The sequence below is a fragment of the Nelumbo lutea genome, chromosome 2 (assembly GCF_056320005.1).
Source record: "Nelumbo lutea isolate HS-2025 chromosome 2, American lotus-T2T, whole genome shotgun sequence".
Taxonomy (NCBI): domain Eukaryota; kingdom Viridiplantae; phylum Streptophyta; class Magnoliopsida; order Proteales; family Nelumbonaceae; genus Nelumbo; species Nelumbo lutea.
In genome coordinates, this window is record NC_142685.1 from 25,914,217 (window position 1) to 25,930,207 (window position 15,991).

The 15,991-nt window shown below is 41.2% G+C and overlaps 1 protein-coding gene across 4 annotated transcripts; it reads right to left on the minus strand.

Annotated features, from left to right (window-relative positions):
* Positions 1 to 6,171: 6,171 nt before the first annotated feature.
* Positions 6,172 to 7,506, minus strand: LOC148869335 (uncharacterized). 4 transcript variants are annotated; one of them, XM_088972527.1, is made up of 4 exons: positions 7,365 to 7,493; positions 6,926 to 6,997; positions 6,540 to 6,644; positions 6,172 to 6,436 (listed from the first exon to the last, which is right to left on the minus strand). In XM_088972527.1, the coding sequence occupies exons 2-4, from the start codon at positions 6,968 to 6,970 to the stop codon at positions 6,341 to 6,343; spliced, it is 246 nt and encodes an 81-aa protein (XP_088828653.1). In that variant the 5' UTR covers positions 6,971 to 6,997; positions 7,365 to 7,493; the 3' UTR covers positions 6,172 to 6,340. The 4 variants fall into 4 exon arrangements, 2 of the variants coding, with proteins under 2 accessions (XP_088828653.1, XP_088828654.1); XR_016107842.1 differs by having other exon boundaries at positions 6,396 to 6,436; positions 6,540 to 6,768; positions 7,365 to 7,500; XR_016107841.1 differs by having other exon boundaries at positions 6,172 to 6,768; positions 7,365 to 7,506.
* Positions 7,507 to 15,991: the final 8,485 nt, after the last annotated feature.

The following is a 15,991-nucleotide window of genomic DNA, read 5'->3' on the forward strand; positions in this document are numbered from 1 at the left end:
TTTTAGATTTCTCCCTTTTTTTTTCATTTTGCTCGATTTGGAACAATTTTGACTAGGAGGAAGTTGTACTAGGCATTTTTCTTTGATCTATAATAGATTTCTCCCTTCGTTATTCTTCTTTGAAAACTAATGCCCATCTGATCTAGTTATGCCATTCTACCCAAGTGCTTTGATTGATAGTTGAAAATCATCTAAGCTCCAATACACTTGTTGGCATTTCAAAACTCTAAGGGTTCAAAGGTGAGCTCCTTCATGTTATTGTCCTCTTTTATTAATTTTTATTGAAAATAGTAAGTTCACTTTGTTTTTATTTTTGTATTTGTCTAGATGTCATTGTTTATATTGAAATATTAATTCATTAAGTATAAGATAAAAACAATTCCAAGCATCCCTAAAGGAGGGGTGAGGTGCGGCCTCACTCTTTATAGATGTTAAAACTAAGCCAAAAAGGAAAAAAAAAACACATAATATATTAATACAACAATTACAAAACAACCCAAAACAAGTTATTCTTGTTAACCCTTTCTTTTTGCAAGAAAATTAGTCACTTTGTTTGCCAACTTATGAACCTAAGCATCTTACATTTAGGTTTCCTGTTAACCACTTGACTTTCTTTATGAGTTCTTTGAAGCACCAAATAGTCGAGTCTAGATCCATTAACCGAGTCACAACCACCTGAGGTCACTTTCAATTATTAGATCTTCTGCACCAAATTGATTTGCTAGTTGAATTCCATGTAAAGCTACTAGCAATTCTACCCAGGTAGAATCTCCACTTCCCACTGAACTCAAGAAGAAAGCTATAATATTGCTACCGTTGTCCCATCAGGAAGGTGAACCCATTCTATAGTAAGTTAGTAACACTCTGCTAATGAGATGAACCACTAGCCACTGCCATTTGCCAATCAGCACCTCCACAAGTCATCAAATTGCAACATAGTGGTTCTTCTTACTTAGGAGAGAACTTTGGCTTTCCGGTGAGCTAGTTTACTTTCCACTTGAAAGTTAGTTATTTGTAGAGGTGAGATTTATTTATTTCATCCTCTATTCATGCTCCCAAATATTTGGATTTTATGCTCATTATTTCCATTCCCATGTCTCTACATAGGATTTTTGGTGAATTCTATGAGTGTTTTTGCTAAAGATAACACTTGATTTGTTGTAATTTATTTTCTATCCTGCTATTTTTTCAAATCTCTTCAGCACATATTTTATTGCTATGAAGGAATCTGGTGAAGCTTCATAAATAATTAGGCAGTCATCGACAAGTAGGGGATAAGTTAGAGGGTTTGCTCTTGCATCAAGTTTTAGCCCTCTTAGTCCCCTTGATTGTTCCTCTTGATTCAAAAGTGCAAATAAGACTTGCATTTTGATTACAAAGAGATATAGAGATAGAGGGTCCCCTTGCCTCATGCCTTTTTTTGGTATAAAAGTGTTCAACTAAGCTTCTATTCAATTTAATTGAGGGGGTGGTAGTGATGCATTGTTGAATTAACTTGCATCACTAGTTTGAAATGCCCAGTTGGCCATGTTAATCTCCAGAGTAGCCTATCTTTTTTTTTTTTTTTTTCCTTTTTGATTTTCAATTTGTGTATAACCTCTTTTGTTAGAATTATATTGTTTGTGATATGTCTTCCTTTAATGTAGGCTACTTGATTTTGGCTGGTAATCTTTGGCGGAAGGGGCTTCATTCTGTTTGCTATAATTTTGGCTATAAGTGTATATAAGACATTGCAGAGGTTGTTGGGTTTGTATTGATCTACATAATTTGCCCCTTCCTTTTTAGGAATAATAACAATGTAGGTGTGGATTAGTTCTCTTAGTAATTTCCCACTACCTAAGAAGCTGGATCATTTTATTTATGTTCATCCCCAAAACATGCTAATATTTTTTGGAAGAAGTATGGAGTGAAACCATTTGGTCCTGGGGATTTGTGAGGGTTCATCTCAAAGAGAGAACTTCTAATTTCACCTTCTTGCGGTAAGAGAACTATGGTGGATCTATACTCTTCTGAGATAATTGGTGAGATTAGGTCTTCAAGCCAAGAGGATTTGAAATTTTCCTCTTGGTTGCTTATATTTTGAAGATGTTTTTTAAAAACCTAGGCTATTTTCTCTAGAGACCCAATATCCATTTATGTCTTGTAGCCACCCTATATAATTCCATCCCATTCTTTGTTTGGTTTGAAGTTAGAAAAATCTAGTGTTTTTGTCTCATTCCCTTAATCACAATTCTCTTGATTTGAGTTGCCACAGTTTCTCCTCATAAGTTAGTCATTGATTATATTGCCTTTGCAGATTTTCCAACCTCTTGTGATCCATTGACTTTATTGATTTTTTGTTGTTCCACAACTAACTCCTCTGCTAGGGCTTATAATTTATTGTTTATGATGCCAATGATTTCTTTATTCCAATGTTTTAATTCTTTCTTAATGACTCCGGGTTTGTGGGTAATTTTGTAGGCTTCTAACCCTTAGAATGGTTGATCCCAGTTCTTTCTTTGAGATGATATTCTCACAATCTTCATGTTGAGCCCACAATGGGAGGAAGTGGAATACTTTCTTGCTTGAGTGAGTCGAAGGAAGAGTATTAAGAACAATAGGAATGTGGTCATAATTTACAGCTGGTAGAGTCTCTATTTTTGCATCCACAAAAGTTTCCAACTAAGCTCCACTTGCTAGAGCCCTATCTAGCCTTTTCCTTCAAAAGTCTCCTACCCTTCTATTTATTTGACCAGGTGAAGAAGGGACAAGAACTTCCAACTTTAGAGAGAAAAAAATATTTCGGATTTCTGGTAGGGGACGAGAGGCTCGGATCGTAGAGATTGACCCTTCATAATCTTGCTAGGAGATTAAATCATTGAGATATTCCATCATTACCCAAGGTTTTGACATTATAAAGTTTTTTCATGATGGAGAAATTCTCCCAGAAAGAAGCTCCATCTCCCCTACTCAGATGTCCATGGATGAACATAAAGGTACCAATTTAGTTTTTCAGGTCCTTGGGAGATTTTGAGCTCAAGTAGTATATTCCGTGACTCCAATTTATAGTTCATCACTCTAGCAACAAAGTAGGCCTCATCTAAGCCATGCTGCTTCTACAATTTCATACTTGTAATATTTCACTCTTTTGCAAAGTTTTGAGGTTTCTTCTTTATTCAGTTTTGTTTTAGATAGGAAAAGGATATTTGGGTTGCAAGTGTGGGAGAGTTTCCTGATAGTTCTGAGTTTCTCTATTCCCACCCCTTTAATGTTCCAAGCAAGGATTCTCATCGAATATAAAGTAGAATAGACAACTAAGTAAAAAAAGAAATATAAATAATATATTCATATCGCAAATGTGAAATACATTGTGTAAAGACACTCAAATACCTGAAGAATGAACGAGGCTAGTGTTGCCAACTACTAATCAAGAGTTAGAAGGTTTTCCCATTATTTCCACCAATTAAAGTCATCCAGGTGTACGTAAGGGTCCAATTGCTTTAGGCTTGCATTAGTTTCTTCGGAGATTAGGCATATATTGTCATGATTTATTCCCGACTCCACCCCCATCATGGGGTTGACAATGCAATCCTCCCTGATGCTTGCAATCCAGTTTAAAATTTTGTTTGGACTTTTTCGCTTCTGTTGGAGATAGTTTTCCAAGGGTGCTACTAATTTTGTAGCTTTCATTTTCCCTTTGAGATGGTCTTTTAGAAAAGTCTAGAACTTGAAGGGCCTACCTCTTTGCTTTTCCATAGTTGTTAGATTTATTAGGTCAATGCCTCCTAAAATAGTGGAGCTTGCATATTCTCTTCATTCTCTTTATCTGACACTGACAATGATTTTGTATTTTGAGGATCAGTTCCCTGCCTTGGGTTTCATTGTCTCTTCATGGTTGCACTATAGCTTGACTGTCGCTTTGCTTTCTCTTGTTTGAAGACTCACCTTGTTCACCTCCTCCAAGTTGTATGTAGGTTTTTCCTTTGTTGTTGGATAGTGAGTGGAGTGACTGAAGAGCATTTTTAGCTGTTGTTTGTCATTTGTTCGTGCCATTTTCATCTCTAGAGTCTTCATTTGAGCTCCATTCCCTCCTGACTATCTGGAGTTGTCAGCAGGGAGTGGCTTCCTTTCTAAGATCTGGACATTTTAACGGTTGGTCCAACTTAAAGTCTACCCTCAACCATTCTCCTATCGAGTCAACTTTCCCATCGTCTAGCTCCCTTTGAATCGCATCAAGTGAGGCTTCAGCGGGAAGTTGCCTGCATTTTCTCTAGGAGTGACCAACTAGCCCATAATAGATACATAGTTTGGTCAAACCTTCACAGGTGACGCAAATCTAGGTGGGATTGTTGTTGTTGTTTAAAGCAAATCCCCAAAAAAAGAGATTTTCGTAAGGCCACTTCTATTCTTAATTGAATCGCTTTACCCTTGTTAGGGGTTCCATTTTTTATTTCATCTGCTCCATAAATAAAAAGCTTATAGTTTTTATCCAAAATGTAGATTGGATCCAATCAAATCCAAACCTTATCAAATTGGATTTAGACGGTCCATTATAATTATTGGATTGGGCCAATTCAAAATAAATTGGTTCATGTTCTTATTGGTCTGAATTGGACCTAAACCAAATTTCCAATCATCCATGAACCCAAACCATTGTTCAATTCAAAACCAATCAAAATTGAATTCAGCATAAAATCACTTTTACGAAAATACTTTTACGAAAGCACTTTTATAAAAGTAATTTTATGAAAACACTTTTTTATAAAAGTATTTTTACACGAAAGCACTTTTATGAAATCACTTTTACGGAAGTACTTTTACGAAAGCATTTTTATGAAAATATTTTTATAAAAATACTTTTACAAAAGCACTTTTACGAAGACACTTTTATAAAAGCACTTCTATGAAAGTACGTTTACAAAAGTACTTATATTTTTATAATATTCATATTTTCTTTATTTTAATATATTTTTATATTTTTTTATATAATTTTTGATATTTCATTTAATTTGGATTGGATTCAATATAGTCCATTTACATTTTAATGGCTTTGGAATGGATTGGGTCCAATCCATTTGCAAGTGTTGGACTGGATCGTACATCTCTACGTTCTGGGGATGTTATGCATTTAGATCCGGCCACCACTGTCACCGTGGCCTACCTGAACAACTTCCTTTGGCTCCCACTTCCCACGCATTGTTAACAAAAGTTTTGACACTTTCTTTTCTCACCTGAATGCGGGGGAAACTCCTTCCTCTCAAAGTTCTTTGTAGGAGTTCCTCTGCTCCAGCGACTGGTTCGGTAGATATTTCAATATATGAACCCATGATTTTTGCATGTTGCGCTGGGTCATGCCCTAGTTTTGCAATCTGCTTCTCCATGAGATTTGTCTACCCTTCGGTCGTTCACGCACATCCTCCGTTGGTTGCTCTTTCTCCATGAGAAGAGTTTATACCTGAACCGACTCTGTTGATGGAAAAAGGGAAAACCCTCCGAATTTAATCACAACAATTGCTAGTGAAAGTTAGTTAATGAGTACCGAAGCAACAGGTATGGAGTTTTTGAGAAGTTGATATTGCTTCTCCAACCACTCTTTTGTTTTTTTTTTGTTTTTAAATATTTATCCCTCAGAAGTTAGAAGGGCCAACAAGATTTTCCATGTGGATGCCAAATTGCCAAGTGAATGTAGCATAGAGAGAAGCTGCCTAAATACCACTCATCTTTATGCAATAACAATTCCAGAGATCCAATGTGCAGAATATTTTATCAAGCCCGAAAGGTCAAGAAACGTACTAAGACCTGAACTTGAACCATGATTTAAAAAACATGGGAAAAAATAGACCCACTGAAAGTTGTTTTCATTAAAAAACTGTACATGTAAAATGTGCGTTGCAATTTAAACATATTACCTAAATAGTATTTCAGAAGAAAACCAACTGATGTCTCTGTATACTCAGCCCTGGTTATTACCAAAAAAAAAAAAAAAAACAGGAAAGAAATACCCTGGTCAAGTGGTCATGGATCTGCGAAGGCTCATCTGCTTGTTACCGCAATACCACCCTATGTTGAATTGGAGTTTGATCCCTAATTCCCTATTGTTTCAAATGAGGGCAGCAACTAATATTAGAAGCTCCACTGCCGACTTCCATAAATCAAACGCGAAGTGCTCATGCTCGTGATGGCCAAAAGAAATTGTTTTCTCTAATTTTATCTTGGCTAAGTGTATTAAATTTTTAAAATACAGCATGAAATGGCCGAAATCCCAGATTATTTCTTGAACAAGGTTACAGACCATAATTTCTGTTACAATCATCTACAATGATTCTTATTTCAATGCAGAAGGCTATCGTCCAGATTACTGTTACGAGGTTTTCTCAGCATTCTCCCTCCTGTAAGCTTGTAGTCTCTCCCTCAACTTTTTACTCTGTTCAAAGTTTGCCTTCCTCTTTGAAGCTTTCTGTGCAATGAATGGAATATATTAACATAAGATCCAATAGAAGAAACTTACTTTAAAAGACCCTTTGTGAAGACGGGGAAATCCCATAAAAAGAGGAACTCACCTCTTGCCGGAAACAGCGATCAAGCTTTATCTTAAGATCTGTGCACTCGCCAAGGAATTTTTTGACAGGGTGGTCCGCATGACACTTGTGAAATTCTTCAATGATCTGCAAACACCAAAGGCAGAGCAACTGGGTCGTAACTTGTAAATATCCGAGCTCTGGTCTTCTGCAAGCAAAAACTCCACACATGGCATTCATCTGAGCTCAGATCTTTCTTCCTCTTTTTTCCCTTGATTTGGCAATAGGCAGATAAAATTGGTCCACGTATTTGTAGAGAATGGGGCATTTTATTTTTTATTTTTTTAGTTAAGAAAACATATAAAATAACGAGTACTACAATAAAATTTGTTAAAATGCAAAAGATCATGGAAGAAGGCTGGACTTACTTCTGCGCACATTGGATGCCTGTGTAATGTTAAAGGAGGATGCATTTTTTCCTGCAGATTCTAGATGTTACCCTGCAAACAATAACTTGCTAGGTTCAATTGCCTGTTATTTGTTTTGTTGTTTCTTTCCAGACACAAGCAGGAATATTAATTTAGTACAAGTAATGCTTTATTTTTTTCTTGGATAAGCAACAGGGTGAATTTTGAATTTCATTAAATAATAAAAGAAACCACACTGCTCAGAACCAAAGCAGGTGGGCAAACTTGCAACAGTTCCTCTGCACAGGCCAAAGAAAGTACAAATACAACAGAAGCATAGTAGGAAGAAGATAGGAAAAAAAGTGCACAGGCCAAAAGTAGTACAAGTAATATCAACACTTCTCAGAATTTTACGTAATACATCTTAGGAATCATAGAGAAGAGGAATACAAGAACATACAAGACTACTGATGACCCAGAGTAGTTCAGTTGGTCCATCGACATCCCTCCATTTGAGGAGACTCAGGTTCAAACCCACAAAAGGGCATGCTCCCCGAATCATGAATGCGAGTGAGCCCACACATGCATCCCTGCCACCACTAACCCAGCTAACTGGGTCTAGCACACCTGCCCTTACGGGGGCTGAAGCTGCATCACATGTACGGATGTACCAAATAAAAAAAATTAAAAAGAAAAAGCATAAGAGACAGCATCCTGTTTCTCTATCTTCCGTTTGGCAATGTGTTTGCTCATATTTTGTCTCATCACTTTCCACTTAGGGGTGCAAATCGGGTACCCGAGTTGAAAAATTTACAGAGCGTTGGGCTTGGGCCCATTCAAAATATGGCAAGTGCTAAACCTGAGCCTGCCCAAGTTGCAAACCTAGTAGAAAAAATAGAAATACATGCCACATGACAACATATACGAGAAGAACAAAACAATCCCATGCCACATGACCAAAACAATCCCTTTGTTAAAGGCACTCATTAAAACATAATAGTAATACATTATAAGCAATGGGTGAAGTAACAAAACAGAAAATACAAATCAAACTCTTGTGACTTGACCAACAACTTGAACTGAATGAAGGTCTATGAACATTAAGAAATTTGTTGAATGTATTTGCTGTCTATTTTCTTTGTATGCATTTTTTTTTTCTTTCGCGTGGAGCTATTTTGTACTTTTTTTTTTCTTTCTTGTGTTGGAGCTATTTTGTACTTTGGTGATCTCTCATCACAGGGCTTGGCGTACTCTTTTCTCTTTTATTAATAAAATTTCCTTTTTTATTTATTACTAAAAAATATGAACATTCAGAAATCCCGGATGCACAAAGAGCCAATCCAAGATCATATTGCCCACCTCAGCACACAATCTTTCCAGATCCTTTTGCTTCCAATAGAAAATTCTTCTAGTTCTTTCTTTCCAATTGCCCCAACACAAACAAAAGGAATACAGCTCCAAGAAAGCTTTTGCCTTCTGGAAGGCAAGAAAGCAACCAACTACAAATGAGACACATCACCAGATTGCCCAAACATGTGTGTGGAATGCCCAATCTTATTACTGGGGTTGATAAGAGTCCAAGATAGGTCAGGAAAGGAAATTACCCACCCACCAACATCCTTGTCATGGCTGATATTGTTATATTGAGGTCAATTCTGACAGAAAAATTGGACCACTTGCATAATCTATCTTGCTATTTCTCTTCAGTTCCAAACAAGCCTATTATGGATTCAAAATACTTGGGCTTTCTCTTGTTCTCATTGCTAGACCACAAGGGGTTTACAGAGCATGACACATGAACGCTGACAAGTTGCTTGATTTCCTACAAAATTTCTGGAATTCACCAGATTTACCAAAAGACTAATCAAGTTTGTGAAGTTGTTGATGACGACCGAGTGAAAGAAAATCAGATTGCTATATTGCTGGAAGCATTGAATTAATTGCTTGTGTTTCTTTTAGAATCAGGGCAGCATGCCTTTGGAGGTACATAAAAAAATTGAGAATATGGGAGTGTTAATAACCGTAAATTTCATAAAAATATTAAGAGAGAATTACAATATGTGCATAAGGCAACTGGAGATAAAACATCTTATCTCCAATCCAAAAGCATAACAACTGAGCCCAAAACATTTGATTCCTCCCAACCCCTGTTTTTCCAAAGAATCAGCCATAATGCTAGCATTCCTTTGCACCCATTGAATTTATGCCTATGCCTCGGGTTATCCATTTAAACCTTTTTAATTCATTTTTGTATACCAACAACTCATTCCCCTTGTTTAGCAACCAATTAATCACCACTTGTAAATCTCCTTCAACATTCAGTTTTCTCACATTCAGCTCCCTTGCTCTTCTTACCCCTTCCACAACTTCCATATTTTCAGTTCTCAAGGAATCACTGGTGCCTATTGGTCCTGAATAAATTACCAACACATGCCCTAATTCATTCCTTAAAGTACCTCCAACACCTGAAGGGCCTGGGTTCTCTCTGCTACTTCCATAAAAATTAGGTTTAATGTACCCATCTGCCGGTGGTGTCCACACACAGCCAATCATATACCTCAAAATCGAGGTAAGTGATACTTCCTCATCAAATCATCCACTGTTCCAAGAAAAACTCCAATGATTTTAGCCAGTGATCCACCCTAAAATTTATGCATTCAATTATAGCTTCCTTGCTTCTCTCCTCTTTAAAAATTCTTGCATTCCTCTCCTCCCAAAGTGTCCATGAAACTGCAGCTTTTAGGGACCTCCAGATGATTCTACCTCTCTTCTTCAGCCACAGAAATGAAATGGGTGCAAAAAGGCTTGCCATGCCAAATGGAGGAGTCCACCTGCAACCAAATAAAGAAAGGAACCAACCCCAAATGCCTTTAGCAAATGTGCAGGAGATTAGTAGGTGAAAGCAAGACCTCCCCATTCGCTTTGCAAAGAACAATGAGGAGAAAGATAGGAGTAAGGTCTCCTTTTTTGTAGCAAGTCACAAGTATTAATCTTCTCATGGTAAACCTCTCCAATAAAAGCACCTACTCTAGGAGGGATAGGTCTCTCCCAGAACTCTTTCACTAGAAAAGGCTGCATTAGGAGCAAGGGATAAGCTAGGGCCTTGAAGAAAGAAACACAAGCGAAGAATCAAGAAGAGGAGAGGGTCCAAATTTACATATATATATATATATATGTAAATAAATTTGTACATATTTTGAATCAATTCTACTAATAAATTGGGCCATAGAACCCAATAAAAGATGGCTATGTAAAAATAATACATAAATTCTTTTACACTTGACCAACCTATCCATGCTCTATTTACCCAACCTAGCCCAACCTTGAGTCCAAACTGGATTGTCTTAGGTTAAGTTTGGGTTGGGCATGGGTTGATAAACTTGGGTTTAATCTCAGGTTGGGCTAAGCCTGAGCTCAAGGTTTGTAGCTTTAGAGTTGGGCTTTGGTTGAACTCAACCCAATCCTATTTGATTGAATTGCACCCTATAGCTACACAAAGGGGGTAACCCATCCCCCTCCCTTTAATCCCCAACCCTACTAGCATTGGGATTTGATGTTAGGTCTCCATTCCTACGAGTCAACCTTCCTACCAGCTAGGGGTGAGCATAATTTAGTTAAAACTGAAAAACCAAACTGAAATTTTGGTTCAATTGATTTGGTTTAACTGGTTTTCGGTTTTTGTTGTTATGATTCACAAATCGGTTAATAAAAAAAATCGATTTATTTTTAAAGCTATATAAATTTTTAATATTATTGATACTTTCTAGTTTATACCTCGATCGATGCATGGGACCTAATAGAAAGTGGAAACTATCAAGCCGAATTAGGAGGAAACTTTTCAGTCCTTCCTTTTGCTTAGTGAGCACATCTAAGACTAAAAAGTTTAACGAAAAAAGTAAGAAAAGCCCTTTTCAGTCCTTTCTTTTCCTTTGTGAGCACCTCTAAGTCTCTAACCCTCTTTGTCAAGTTCCTCCAAATCTCCAATTCTCCAACTTTCAAAGAATCCAAGTCTCCCAATCGGTCTAGAGTGCAGACCGTAGACAAAGAACAAAAGAGGGAGGTAGAAACCAACGTCTCATACTCTCAAGTCTCATCTCATGAGACTTGGATTCTTCTTCTTCTTCTATGTTAGCTTACAAATTGTAACCTTACCATTCACACACTGTTGTCTATATATCTTCTTCTTTTAGTTGGGGTGGATTTCTAATTCAGTTAAAACCGAAATAGCCGAATAAAATTTTGGTTCGATTTAATCAGTTTGAACAGATTTCGATTCGGTTTGATTTTAGCATACGATAGATCAGTTATAAAAATTTTGGTTTTTTTAATTCAATTTTGAATTGAATAAACCAAATATTCACCCCTACTCATAAATTGACATTCCCAATGCACGGAAGAGATGGGCAGTGGGACATCTGTGGGGCTCGCTAAGTGGGCAGCCCTACCATTTGGGTTGTTCCTATAGGTGACCAGGAAACAGTATTTTCATATAATATAAGGGTAAAATTGTTTACATCTATTCCTCTCAAAACCCCACATCAAGAGGAACCTTTGTGCATTGAATTGCCCTTAAATTGGGACCCACCCTCACACTGAACTGTTCTCAATTTAAATTATTTTTAGGGAAAATTTCTGATAGGTACCCTCTATTTTAGGTTGAATGTCAATTTAATACCCAAACTTTAAATCATGACAATGTAGTACCTGAATTTTTACTTTAGGACAATTTAGTAACCGACGTTAAATTAACGTTAATTAAAAGATAAAATGTCCCAAATACCCCAGCTATTTCGAATAATGTATGAATCACTGAATAAAATTATGAAAATAACCCCATCATCTCTATTTCTGCAATTATTGAGGTTTCGAAAATCAGCTCCACGCCGATGATGTCAAACGAATGTGATGAAGGAAGATTTGGCCCGACCTCATAGTTATGCGACACGTAGCAAAAGCAATAGTTCGGCACAAAAGCAAACGTAAGGCGCAAGCACCAAGGGGAGAAACCAGCGGTTCGAACTCCCTACTAGGGGCCCGAACTCACCCTTGCCCCAAACTAGAAAGTAATCCGAATTGGCATGCCTTGTATAGTTCGGGATATACTTCGCCAAACTGGCCTGCCTTGTAACAGTTCGGGATACCCCTCGCCGAACTGAACTGCCTAACAACTCCGGATACACCTCGTCGAATTGGCTTGCCGTGCAATAGTTCGGGATACCCCTCACCGAGCTGACCTGCCCTATACATATCTCCGAACTCAAGACTTCGCCTCGCTCACCACTCCACATCGCCCTCAGGGCACCAAAACCAAGCAAACCGCACTATGCTTGACATCGAGGAAGTCTGTACCCAAGGGCAGCGCACCTGACTGACTTGGGATCTGACGCTTGACGGCCGCACTCTAAACGGCCACCTGCCACCGCCTCCTGACACCGTCGTCTACAGTTAGAGAGACGGTTAGGCAGTGACGGTTCTGTTCCAGCAGAAAGGACGATGCCCGAATTGACAGACGCAAGGGTAATCATACCCGACCTGACAAGGGTCTCGGAGCGAGTGCGCGAAGTGATTATAAAAGGCCTCTGCCCCCAACAAACAAGGTATGTGAACTTTGCGCTATTAGGCTCCTCGTCGCTCCAGCTAAGAGGCGAGTTCGTTGACAGCTAAGACTGGTCGGATTGCGCTCCATCAATTGGCGCCGTCTGTGGGAAACGCTTCTAAAAGCCTCCCTCTAAATCTCTTTTACCTACCCTTCTTTCAAAAACTCCAACACCCACTCCAACACCAAAATGGCCACCTCCAGCAGTGCCGGACGTGGAACAGAAACAACCACTACCGGAGAGCAACTCCATGTTCCGGCGGTGTGCATTGGGCAGTTCACCATCCCCCTTTCAGTGGATGGGATCCCAAGTTTGAATGTGCCACAGGCGGTGGCACCTTTGAACACTCCCTCGCTGAACATTCCTCTTCCACTCCCCATCGAAACGAACTTCGCGGAACTAACTGTTGTCCCACTAGCAGCCCGCCAAAACCAGCTAGATGAACTCATGCAATGCATGCGGGCAATGTAGGCCCAAATGCAGCAATTCCAGAAGCACCAACTCCAGCAACACCAGGTGTTGCACCACCTATCCCAACACCATTATCAACAACAGTTCCCTCAGCTACCCTTGAACCAACCACTGCTTCCCCCGGCACCCTGTTTCAAAGCCGGTCAAGGCCTCCCCTCAAGGTGGACGACCTCACCAAGGAGAGGCTTCCCGACCGAAAACCCCCCTAACAGTCAGGCCTCATCCCCGGGCCGAAAGCAAAGAAAGATCACCCCCGCCTCGCAACCCGCTGGTGGGTCAAGAACCTCGCCAACAAAGTCACCTCGGTGCTCCAAGCCCGAGTTCCTACTCACGGAGAACCGCTTCAGTGCCTTAGCAGCAAGCCAACATTCCGGGCCCATCGAGCTCGGCAACACGGAGGCCAGCAGCGCCAACACTAGGCCCACTCAAAGAAGGCGCCGGCGAAGTTGCCGAACTGCTACCCGTGTGCTACCCGAGCTCAGAGGCAAGGAAGAAACGAGCTCGGGCGAGGTAAAAATCGTCCCCATTCTCTCAGTTCCTTCCCCCCTTTCAGTAGAACTTTTGGCAGTCCCCTTGCCTAGATATTTCAAACTCCCTTCTCTGGACAAGTATGATGGGTCCTTTGACCCCAACGACCACGTCGACGCGTTCCAGTCGCAAATGCACCTCGCTAGGGTAAGCGAGTCATGCATGTGCGTGGCCTTCACCACCACCTTCAGAGGGGTGGTCCGCACTTGGTACCGGAACCTAGCTTCTGGGTCAATAAGAAGCTGGCCCCAGTTCGTGCAGATCTTCACTGTGCACTTTGTTACCAGCAAAAGGTGTCCCAGAACCGAGGAAAGTATCTTTGGGGTAATCCAAAGAGAGGGAGAACCCATCCAGAGTTACATCAAACGGTTCAATGAAGCATGTTTGCATATCCCTCGGTTAGACCCCGCGGTATAGCTCGCTGTGGCCAAAAGAGGGGTGACACACAAAGAGTTCAAATGGCACATGGTGGCTAGCCAGCCAGCAACCGTGGCCGACTTCCTCAAGCTCGTGGACAAGTTTATGAGAACAGAGGAAGAGATCAACCAGAGAAACAAATGTGGGGTTGAAAAAAGAAAAAGAGAAGGCGAGCCCTCCTACCCTAGTGACAGAAGAAGCCAGAACCGAGAGGCGAAGCCAAGCCAACCGTCCCGAGCTCCCTTAGCAGTTTGGACGGACTACACGCCATTGAACACAAGGCGGACCAAGATCTTGATGATGATTAAGGACGCCCCCTACATAAAGTGGCCACCTCGCCTGAAGAGCAATCCAAACGAGAGGAACAAAAATTTATATTGTAGTTTTCATAAAGATCACGGTCATAGCACCGAGCAATGTAATAATCTCCGCAACGAGATAGAATGACTCATCCGTCGCGGGTACTTAAGAAATTTTGTACATTATGACAATAGTAATAAAGCAGGTCAGCAAGGGGAACATGGGAAGGATGTCCCCGAGCCGAGCAACATACCGACCGAAGACTTGCAGCGACCTCCCCCAGAAGAAAGGCAAATCCGGGGAACCATCCACGTGATAGTGGGTGGTTCGGTGGTGGCAGGATGCACTTCGGCGTCAGCAAGGATGTCAGTTCGCGAAGCAGCTCAGCAGAACCCTCCCAAGAGGCCGAAGAAGGAAGAACCGATCTTTTTTACAGAAGACGACGCGCGAGGTGTTCACTACCCCCATGACGACGCGCTCGTCATAAAGCTAAGGATCAGCGACTTCGAAGTCCGGCGCGTACTGGTAGACTCAGGCAGTTCGATGGACATCCTATTCAAATCGGTGTTCGACCAATTGCAGTTGCAGAAAAGCAAGTTGAAACCTGCACACACTCCTCTGGTGGGCTTCAGTGGAGAGGAAGTCAGACCCCTGGGGAAGATAGCAGTACCTGTGGAAGTCGGCACATGGCCATGCGCGGTAAGACTCAACCACGATTTTCTGGTGGTCGCGACCCCCTCCCCATACAACGCCATAATAGGGCGACAAATTACGCATATTCTGCATGCTGTAGTCTCCACCTATTATCTGGCAATGAAGTTCCCAACAGACTTCGGTGTGGGGGTAGCGCGGGGCGACCAACTTGAGTCCCGCAAATGCTATGTTGCCGCCCTAAAGGGAAAAACCAAGGTAGCCGACGACCTCGAACTGGAGCGGCCTGCGGAGCAGGGCGAGGAACGAGCTTCGCCCATTGAGGAAACAGTCGTAGTCCCGACCTCGGCTACAGATCCGACGCGAACACTCCAGATCGGTGCCTCCGTCAAGGAGCCTTTGCGAACTGAACTGGTGAGTTTCTTACTCCAAAATTTAGATATTTTTGCAACGCGCCGCACGTCTCCTTGCAACTGACAAAACCGCCAGCGCACGTCCCTTCAGAAGGACAGTTGCGCGCTTTTTTCAAATTTAAATGACCCGTCGTCACGTCCCAGCGGCGCGAATTCTTGAAATTTAAAATAAATGCGCCCTGCCACGTCCGTCAACATTTATGAGCAGTAGGCACGTTTCCCGCCTTCTCGGACACCCCAGAAAACCGAAGAACCCTGGCAAAAGCAACTCGCACAGTCAAGATTCGAAGAATGGGACAAATCCACCTACCACCTCGCAAAACTCCCCGCACCAGGGCAAGACCCTCGGCGCGAGGAGTGGGGGGCAATTGATGAAGGAAGATTTGGCCCGACCTCACAGTTATGCGACATGTGGCAAAAGCAACAGCTCGGCACAAAAGCAAGCGTAAGGCGCAAGCACCAAGGGGAGAAACCAGCGGTCCGAACTCCCTACTAGGGGCCCAAACTCACCCTTGCCCCAAACCAGAAAGTAATCCGAATTGGCCTGCCTTGTATAGTTCGGAACATACTTCGCCGAACTGGCCTGCCTTGTAACAGTTCGGGACATACTTCGCCGAACTGGCCTGCCTTATAACAGTTCGGGATACCCCTCGCCGAACTGGCCTGCCTAACAGCTCCGGATACACCTCGCCCAACCGGCCTACCGTGCA